At 40.4% G+C, this 10,393-nt stretch overlaps 1 protein-coding gene across 1 annotated transcript in view; it reads left to right on the top strand.

Annotated features, from left to right (window-relative positions):
• The first annotated feature begins 1,479 nt into the window (after nt 1-1,479).
• Nucleotides 1,480-10,393, top strand: part of GRAMD3 (GRAM domain containing 3) — a 43,570-nt gene continuing 34,656 nt past the window's right edge. The window contains exon 1 of the mRNA XM_009321099.1: nt 1,480-1,604. Within this exon, the coding sequence (XP_009319374.1) occupies nt 1,480-1,604 (125 nt within the window). The remainder of the gene's footprint in view (nt 1,605-10,393) is intronic.

Raw genomic sequence — 10,393 nt, 5'->3', positions numbered from 1 at the left:
GGATCAAGCAGAATCAGAGCAAAAAAAAGGCCTAGATAGCAGGAAACCAAAAATGTATAGCATAGCTACTGAAGGAGGCATTAATTCAGAACATTTAACTTGGGAAAAACAAGAAGTTCAACTCAATTTCCAAGCAGCTTAAATACTGCTCTGAAGTACAAGTGTTCAGTTTTTTCCATTTCACAGGGAATACCTAAGATGATGAACAGTGTGTATTTCGTTCCTTTTCTGCCTTTTTTTCTTTCAAGATTTCTCACATTTATTCAGAATTTTCACTTCCAAGGAAATTCCTGCTTCGTCTCTACCTTTGCTTCTTAGCTATTATGCTAATCCTGTATTTTAATAGTTACTGTTTCTCCTGTTGTTTCTGACATTTATAGATTTCATTACAGTTTGTATAATACTGATCACAAAATAAATTTTATATTTAAAGAAGCAAAGACCAGGTATTTAGTCAGGCAAAGAAACCAGAGACAAAAAAAAACAAAACACCCAAACATGGAAAAAGATATCATAGTTTGACTGGGTGTCTTTGAGCTTACAAGTAAAACCTGGGAACAGTCCAAATGCATTTGTATTGTTTCACAATCTATTTATAGATGCTGAGAATAGAAAAAGAGCACTACATTCCACATGTTTGTTCAGTCCCATAGACAAACCCTTATTACCATGCAGGCCCTAAATGAAGTTTAACAGAATTTCTGGAGGACTTGGGGTGCTAATTCAGTATTATAAGAGGACTTGCAACCTAAAGAAACATTGCTTATCGTTTCCTTGACTAACCTAATCATTATAGTCATATTCAACAAACAGAAAACCGTGCAAGTTTGTAGTTAATGTTTGCCAATTGCTATGGAAAAAATGGTTAAGCAAACTGGTTTTGTTCACTTGGGTTTTGGTGCATTGAGAATTAAAAGATCTGTATTTAAGAATAACTGCAATGACTTGACTTTATAGCAGCTACATGCACATGTGTGCACCCATTTGTCACTGGAGAAGTGCAACAGACATGTCAGGACGGGTGGATATAGTCACTTCTGAAAGATATGCAGTTATGTTATTCAAACTTGGGTAATTAGAGACAGGTAGATAATTCACAAAGTAGAATTTATGACAGACCATGTTACAGTTTTTGGTACAAACCTGTCAACGAAACATCATTTGAATTAGAGTTCTTGTTTTACATTCCTTCTTTTTCTTAATTCATCAAAACAAGTTATGGTTATTAATAATGACATTCCAAAGAGACACTGCGCCTAGGTTTGATGATTTTTGTTTCCAAGAAAACCTATGAAGTGCTGCGGATAAAAAAGAAAACCACCTTATGATGTCACATCAATAGTTACTCATTAACTGATTTTAAAAACTAGCCTGAGCTGGAGTCACATCAAGACAGCACTTCCTACAGCAGTGAAAGGCTGTGCGTTTGAAGGATCGCTCTAGAACTGAACTTACCTGACAGCAGTTAACTCCATTAAAATGATGAGAAAAGGGAATTCCTTGGAGGACTCCGTTTTTCATTCTGAAAGTCAGAACAGCTTCCAGAAGTCAAGTAATGACACTTCAGTCAGCCCTACAGAGAGTTTCGGATCAGTATTTATAAGGTAAACCCTGATGTATTTGAGTGTTCTGTATGTATTTGATGCTGGGGGCGACAGGGCAGCAACAGAGGAGGGCACTGGGACAAATACACTGGTGAAAATACCCTGAAGAGGAAGCTTAATATGAGAAGGCAATGCATGCAGAGATGATAACTTTACTCATGTTACTGATTGCACTGGGAAGTGCTACTGTAAAAGAGAAATTTTTAAGGGAGGACAGGAGGGTGTTGTTCTCTATTTCCTTATCTATTACACTGAAGTAGGGCTTTGAATGTGCATAGCACTGTACACTAATAAATTCAAGTCTTAAAATGACCTCTGAGAGGTCATCTGATACCATCTATGACATTTGAGTGGATCTCTGCACAAAACAAATGTAAGCTTTGTTAGAACAAGGAATTTAACAAAATATTTTCATGTGTTTTTTGGCCCATATGGAACTTTACAATACTTATTAAATTATGTTTCAAGAGAAATGCTGCCATAATCACAAGCAGTATTCATGGAAGTTGAATGCTTGCATGAATGAATACTGCTAAGGGTTTGTTGATAGAACAATCACAAACAATTTTTAAGGGGAAATCTGTTTTCTTACTTTGGAAGGGTGGACTTGTTGGATTATGGACTCACATTGAGGTGGAATTCATTGTAATGAAGAGTTCTGGCTAAATCATGCACATTTTAGCATACATAAATGAGGGAAGGCAGTGTCAGAGGGTTACTGGCACTTACCGCTTATCCTTCCCCATCTACTGCAGGAGAGAGACAAGTAAACATCCATAGTACTTATGTCAACCCATTATGAATAAAATAGCTTTAAAAAGCTATTTAAAGTAGCTTTAGACATTTATTGGTCTTAACAAACTTGAAAATTCTTTACCAAGCACTGTTCTTAATATTAGCTCAGTGCCCAGCCACCCAGAAGAGTGATTTGGGGGGAGCACCTCTACATATTCTTCATGTGACTACTAGTCATGTGACTATAGCTTGTATTTCTTTGTAGCTGTGCACAAATTCTTTATATGGGGTGGCAGCTCATATCACTAATTGGGTCACAAGTATAAATAAGTCTGCTGGCCTCATTTTTCCTCTTTTGAAATGTTATTAGGGCTTTTTAATATTGTATCTGCATAACTTCCCTTCTTCCAGCTCAAATGTCAGAGAGATAACGTCCAACAGTTTGACCAGAGAATAAGGAATCAGAAATTTTAATTAGAGCTCTCAAAGGCTTTTACCTAGAACTAATCACTTAGAGCCTGTTTTTTAAAACAACGTCCACATGTGTTTTTGTATGCCTCTCGATCTCATTTTCCGATTAGGCATGGGACATGAGTACATACAGTGGCGTATGCAGGGTTCAACACAAGTAGGTGATGTTTAACCACTTCTAATTGGGGCAATAGAAAGTTTGCCTTCTTTTCTCCGTCCAGCCCGGAACACTGGGCAGAGAGATTTACCTACTTTTTTTATTTACCACTAGATAACCAGTACGCAAAAAGCTACCATATATGCTCTGATAGCAATGTGATCAGCCCTTACAAAGAACAGAGTCCTTTGCCTCAGATTTCTCAATAATCAACCTGCCTGCCAAGTAGTGAGTTGCAGGGGCAGGCCTTCTAGAAATCCAGTTTACCCAATTGCTGTTTCGGTAATATGATTATAAAGCCCTGCTGTGAAACTATACCTCTATCAATAGCAAAGATGGAATAGCAGGCTGCAAATAAATACTAGACAATCTCATAAGAAGAATGCATGATTGCACACAATGAGCAACTAGCTGGGCTGAGCTCTCACCAAACATGCTTTTCATGTGTTTGTCACAGTCATGATACACTTACCCAAAATGAGCCACATGAAAAATCAGGGAAAATGCTTTCGGGAAAAAGAAGTGCACGCTCTGCATTTTTAGATACTATTTTCAATACAGTCCTATTTACTTAGAGCATATTTCCCATATATGAAGATGCATCCACAGAGAAAATTTACTATCTTAATGATTGCTCTTGTTTATCCTAATTATTCATGCCTCAGGACAAAAACTGACTATAATGCCTAAGTTTTTATATACCTCTGTTTTCACCTCACTGTAATTGGCACCATGTGGATTCTGGCACAAATTTGCCAGAATCCAGGGGGTTATTAACATTTCAGACAGGGGAGCTCACAGTTTATCACCATGGCAGCATGTTATTCCTGATACAGAGCGGAACTGATTTCAGAAGCAAATTAAGACTCTGGAGCTATAGCTGAGGTGTCAGCCATGCATAGTAGATCAGAGATTTGTATTGATAAGTATTGTGTATGCAGCATTTTATCAGCATGAAAGCATAGAGTTGTTGACATTAGAACCAAACATTTTCCAGCAGTCCAGATCAAAATATTGGCAAAAACAGTAGGGTTCTCAGCCTCTCCTTTGGAGCCCATCCCTATAATGTGAGTCAATACCCTGCATCCAGGTCTCCTAAACTTTATAAAAATCTCAAGCCATGTGGTTTTGACCGATCTTCAGAATGACCCTGAAGAAAATACATTGAACCCAAGAGAATGCGATTTTTAAGCAATTTAGATCAGAACTACTGACCACCAGCTCTGTGAATGTCATACTACTACATGTTAACATCAACCCTAGCAACAATCAAATGCAGGTTGTATATCAAATGCTTGTAAAAAAAACAAAAGTGAAGATTCAGCATTTGCCAATAACATTGATACTAGGTAAAAATTATAAATAAAAAAAAAACCACAAAAGAAGTACAGTATGGAGAGGTATGTTTTCTAAATGCAAAGTCATGGAAATGGAAGTCAAAAGGGTCCTGAACTCTAATCCTGGCTTGGCAGCTCATTTGGTGCATTGCAATGCGTAAATCAATTAAATACAATACTTGCATTTTCCATCTGTGATCTCACATTAACATTTACCTATCTTTTGCATATAGCAGAATAACAGAAAAACTGTATAACAACTTGTAACATAAAATGTAAAGATTGTTTTGTTGCAGTTGGGTTTTTGTTTGGACACAAGAAGGGATCTGTACATTCAGGTTTTCTCTCTGAAGATTTTTGGATAGGAATGTGAACGTTTTTTAAGGAAATTTACTTCTGCATTGAAATTATACCCCTCAGAAACATCCAATGCACTGCTGTAAGGCCGAGGCTTAGTTCAGACTAATCCAAGCAGTCATGTTAGAGAGATAAACACATATCTACCATTGTCTAAAAGGTGTATTGTCTTTATAGCTCAATTATGAACACCTGAAACACTGGCAACCACTGTACTGCTCAAAGGCTTGCACCTGGGATTTGGCATTCACCCTACGTGGCCTTGCTATGCAAGACATATCTACGGGGTTTTTTTTCCCCCAGAGTAATATAGCTCCTAGTTCTAAATAAGACAAAACAGTAAGTCTATCTGACTCAGTAGAATAGCTTATTATTCACAAGCCCATCTGATGTAAAGACTGTGAGACAACTGATAGCATGATTCATTCTTTCACATTATCTTGCATCCCTCACTTTAACCTTCCTCTCCTCAGAGTAGAACAATCCTTTCCTAAGCTCCTGGAAAGTCTAGGCACTATTTCTTCTTGTGGAAGATTCACCGTATCCTCAAAGAAACTGTGCTAACTTTCCCTTTCTTACATACTTAACATAATATATTGCTGCTCTTCAGAGACTGCCAGATGACTAAAGGTTTCTCTGAACAAAATGATCACCATATTTAGATATACCATGAAAGTTTGCATGCGTGCATATCTTGTTCAAAGAGGTATCCATGTATAATCCTTTATGATACACAGATTCAATAATTACACACATGCATGCACATTATTCATTAGATGCACGTAATCTGTTTGATGTCTTAAACATACTGGTGCACCTGGATTGAAATTTTTGTCCGTGTAATCTGTATACAGTGATGTCACACTTGGATGTCACCCAGGATTTCCTTTGGACTTTTATAAGCAGAGGGCAACAAATCAAGCTAAGCTGGTCCACCGGGATAGAACAAGCAATATTTGTATTTATCTTTTCCTGCCTAGCTGGCCAATATATTAAATGACAGTTATAAATGCTACAGGTCACCCAACCAGGAAAAACGAGCAGATGAGGCCCACTATAGACAGATAGGAGCAGCCTCATGTTCACAAGCCCTGGTCCTCATGGGGAACTTCAACCACCACAATCTGTTGGAGGGACAACGCAGCAGGGCTTAAGCAATCCGGGAGGTTCCTGGAATGCGTTGATGATAACTTTCTTCTCCAAGTGGCAGAGGAGCCAACAAGGAGAAGTGCTATGCTGGACCTTGTTCTCACCAGCAAGGAGGGGCTGGTGGGGAATGTGAAGCTCAAGGGCAGCCTGGGCTGCAGTGACCACGAGTTGCTAAGCCACTATCCATCATATTTGAGAAGTCGTGGCAGTCCAGTAAAGTTCCCACTGACTGGAAAAGGGGAAACATAACCCCCATTTTTAAAAAGGGAAAAAAGGAAGACCCGGGGAACTACAGGCCAGTCAGTCTCATTTCTGTGCCTGGGAAGATCATGGAGTAGATCCTCCTGGAAGCTATGGTGAGGCACATGGAGGACAGGGAGGTGACGTGACAGCCAACATGGCTTCACTAAGCGCAAATTGTGCCTGACAAATTTGGTGGCCACCTATGACAGGGTTACAGTGTTGATGGGTAAGGGAAGAGCAATTGACGTCATCTACCTGGACTTGTGCAAAGCATTTGACACTGTTCCACACGACATCCTTGTCTCTCAGTTGGAGAGACATGGATTTGATGGATGGACCACCCGGTGGATAAGGAATTGGCTGGATGGCCACATTCAAAGAGTTGCAGTCAACAGCTCGATGTCCAAGTGGAGACCAGTGACGAGTGGTGTTCCTCAGGGGTCAGTAGTATTGGGACCAGGGGTGTTCAACATCTTTGTCAGCAACACGGACAGTGGATTGAGTGCACCCTCACTCAATCCTGGTGTGGTGGTGTCTGCCAACACCACCAAGCTGTGTGGTGCAATCGACATGCTGGAGGGAAGGGATGCCATCCAGAGGGACCTTCACAGGCTTGAGAGGAGGGCCGGTGCGAACCTCATGAAGTTCAACAAGGCCAAGTGCAAGATCCTGCACATGGGTCAGGGCAATCCCAAGCACAAATACAGACTGGGCGGAGAATGGATTGAGAGCAGCCCTGAGGAGAAGGACTTGGGGGTGTTGGATGATGAGAAGCTCAACGTGACCTGGTAATGTGCACTTGCAGCCCAGAAAGCCAACCATATCCTGGGCTGCATCAAAAGAAGTGTGACCAGCAGATCGAGGGAGGCGATTCTCCCCCTCTATTCCACACTCGTGAGACACCACCTGGAGTATGGCATTCAGCTCTAGGGCCCCCAGTATAAGAAGCACATGGACCTGTTAGAGCAGGTCCAGAGAAGGGCCATGAAGATGATCAGAGGGCTGGAACACCTCTCCTGTGAAGACAGGCTGAACGAGTCGGTGTTGTTCAGCCTGGAGAAGAAAAGCCTCCATGGAGACCTTATAGCAGCCTTCCAGTACCTGAAGGGGGCCTACACGAAAGCTGGAGGAGGACTTTTTACAAGGCCATGTAGTGATAGGACAAGGGGTAATGGCTTTAAACTGAAAGCGGGTAAATTTAGATTAGATATAAGGAACAAATTCTTCACTATGAGGGTGGTGAGACCCTGGAACAGGTTGCCCAGAGAAGTTGTGGATGTCCCATCTCTGGAAGTGTTCAAGGCCAGGTTGGATGGGGCTTTGAGCAACCTGGTCTAGTGGAAGGTGTCCCTGCCCATGCCAGGGGGGTTGGAACTAGATGACCTTTAGAGGTCCCTTCCAAACCAAACTATTCTATGATTCATTCTATGAGTCTAAATGCAGAAAAACGGATTTCACTGCCATGGGATCTGGTACCTTCATTATAAATGACAAGATGTAGGCATCACAACATTCTAACAATGCCATCCTAACAATGCCATCCATGAGGCATCCAGAGCAACATTATTGCTTGGAAAGTATGCCATGACTGCTTTTTTCTCATGAACTAAGAGGAGACAGTGACCTGTGTTTTTCAGCAAAGTGCCAACTGGCTGAGTGCCACCTCATAGGTAGCAGAACTGAACTATTACATGTCACAAGGTTGCTTTTTTCAGAATATAAGAAAGTTGTCATGAACAATTTGGAGAGAGATGAATGTTCCTTTACTTCACCAGTTCCACTGTGTTTTGCCATTAACCCTCCTTCCTATACTGTTCTTCTGATACACAGTAAGACACACCGGTAAGATGCACAGTATGCAGCATGTCTTCTGTGACTCTACACAGTAAGTTGTGTGAAGGTCATTGGTATCAAAACGGCAGTAAATGTGCCAATGAAGTACAAGTACAATGTGTTACAGATTCACTATGAGGGTGGCTGACACCACATTACTAATACCCCAGAAGTTTTGTGTGAGAATGTCTCTCCTTTTTCCTGCTGGGTGCTACAGTACATAATGGTAGCATAGTCTATTTCATCCAGTTGCTTCAGTATTTAGCCGCAACAAACCACCTCAGCATGCCTCACCATTTGTGGTGAGAAATGTTCTAACTAGCTTTCAGCCCAGCTTACTTCATATGCCCTGTGCACTGCCCCGTCCAAAGGGGAGTTCAATCAGTACAGTAATCCAGGCTCCTTTAAAGAAGAAACAGGAACGGACAGGCAGATAGGACTTCTAGCAAGCTGCTCAGAAGAAACCAATCACCTGATAAAGGTCTCTATAAAGCAATCTCACGCTTTTAAAAACAAATGAATTACTAACCTCTTAATCCAGGCAAGGATCGGGGATTCATTGGCCAAAACTGCTTTTCACTCCTTACAAAATTGCACCACTCACCGTGTTCTGGCCCTAGTTATCTTCTACAGACTATTTAGGACCTCCATTTATTTTGAGCACACTTCAAGTATGCTGACTGACTTGCAACTGTTTCTGAACGTTCCTGCTTGAGGCAGGAGTATCACCGACACCAGATCAGACCAGGTACAGCTTTGTCTAGCTGGGTCTTGTAACCTCCAAAGACAGACTCTACAGCCTGTCTGAGCAACTTCTTCCAATGCTGCACCACTCTTTTAGTGCAGTTTTTTTGTCTTTTCTACTCTGCACCTCCCAAGCTGTAAGCCATTTCACTCTGGCTTGTGGCTAACTTGCATATATTCTAGAAATCAAAATTTTTCACTGTTTCAACATCTTTTCAAATGTCTATTAGTTTGTGTCTCATACTATCACAGCTTCTATTTCTATGGTATCTAACGTAAGTCTGTTTTCCTATCATATTTCAACAGAATAATATAAGGACTTATTTAGCGGGTCTTTCATCGCTTAATGGCTTCCGAGGCATTTGAGTGGCTTTCACAGAATCCTACCAATGCAGAATATCGCATAGAAAACTGAAGACAAGACATATAATGACCTATAATCCAAAAGTACCTGTATTCAGGTACTGTTAAGGCTGTATCTCTTTGTACCTTTTCGCACCCGTGAAGAAATACAGAAGAATTCTCTACTGAGGAGAAATGTGCTCAAAGTATACAGAATGCCAGAAATCACTGTACTCATTTTCTGCTTTGTTCCTTCCCAAGGAAGTTTCCTCACATTTAGGCATGCTGATACTCACCATATAAGCTGAGAAATACTTTATGAACAGCCTTGATGACTGTACTGAAATAAACACCCAAGATACGTAAATATCGTTGATTAAGACAATCTCTAACCCTGTTTATTTCCAGCTAGATTGTCTTTTTTATCATTCATCGGCACTATCCTATCCACGAATCTCTAGGCATGCGTAGCAGTCCTACTACTTTTTATACTGACCTTTCCAGTATGCCTCATTGGGCTCCCTTACTCTTCCTTTTCTCATGTCATTCAAGACAGGATTCATAATTATTTTGATAAATTGAAGAAAAAGTCTGAAAAAAACAAGAGTGAAATTCAAAAAGGGTATTTAGAAGGCCATACTTAGTCAAATCTAACAATCAGCTGCTAATGTACTAGAAGAGAACAGCATCTCAGTTGTCCTTTATAAAAGCTTCACCAGGTCATAGTGGTTCAACAATTAAACCTCAGCCAGCCTCATGCTGCTGTGAAACACGTAAGCACTTTACTATGAAAATATAAACAATGGTAGTTGTTAGTTTATAGGACAGATAAAGCGATCTTTTAACCTTGCCTCTATTCAGCCTTCATAAGCCTTCTGGTCTCCAGCTTGGGGCACTGCACTTCCAAAAAGATCTGAACTTATTAGAGACAGTTCATAGGGAAAAAGAAGTCCAGAAAACACAACTTATACCTTTTATCTTAGGCTACAGAGAAGAAGAAAATGGGGGAAAATGGGAGACAGTTTTTCACTGTTCTTCATATTGAATAAATTAAGAAATAACGGCTTTAAATTTCAGCAAGAAGGATTCAGGATCATGTTAGAGATTAAGCAGGACTTCCCCTTCCAGCAAACACTGGAATTGATTGCCTGGATACACGGCTGACTTTTAAGAACAACTTAGACAAGTGTCTTGTCAGGAATGACACAGGAATAGCAGGCCTTGCCTTGGGATAGGGAATGAACTTGATGACTCAGTGAGTCTCTCACCATTCTGCTTTTCTGTGATTTCATATGTATCTTGAATGTTTTTTCACAATGAAAGTTTTTCCTATTATTTCATCTCTAGTTTTTCATCCTTTGCTCTGTTATACATAATGTTGAAGGTCCTGATCATTAAAAACCCTCAACCCTCTCTGAAGC

Source organism: Pygoscelis adeliae, unplaced genomic scaffold (genome assembly GCF_000699105.1).
Source record: "Pygoscelis adeliae isolate BGI_AS28 unplaced genomic scaffold, ASM69910v1 Scaffold83, whole genome shotgun sequence".
NCBI classification, from domain to species: Eukaryota; Metazoa; Chordata; class Aves; order Sphenisciformes; family Spheniscidae; genus Pygoscelis; species Pygoscelis adeliae.
This window is presented reverse-complemented; position numbering and strand designations above follow the sequence as displayed.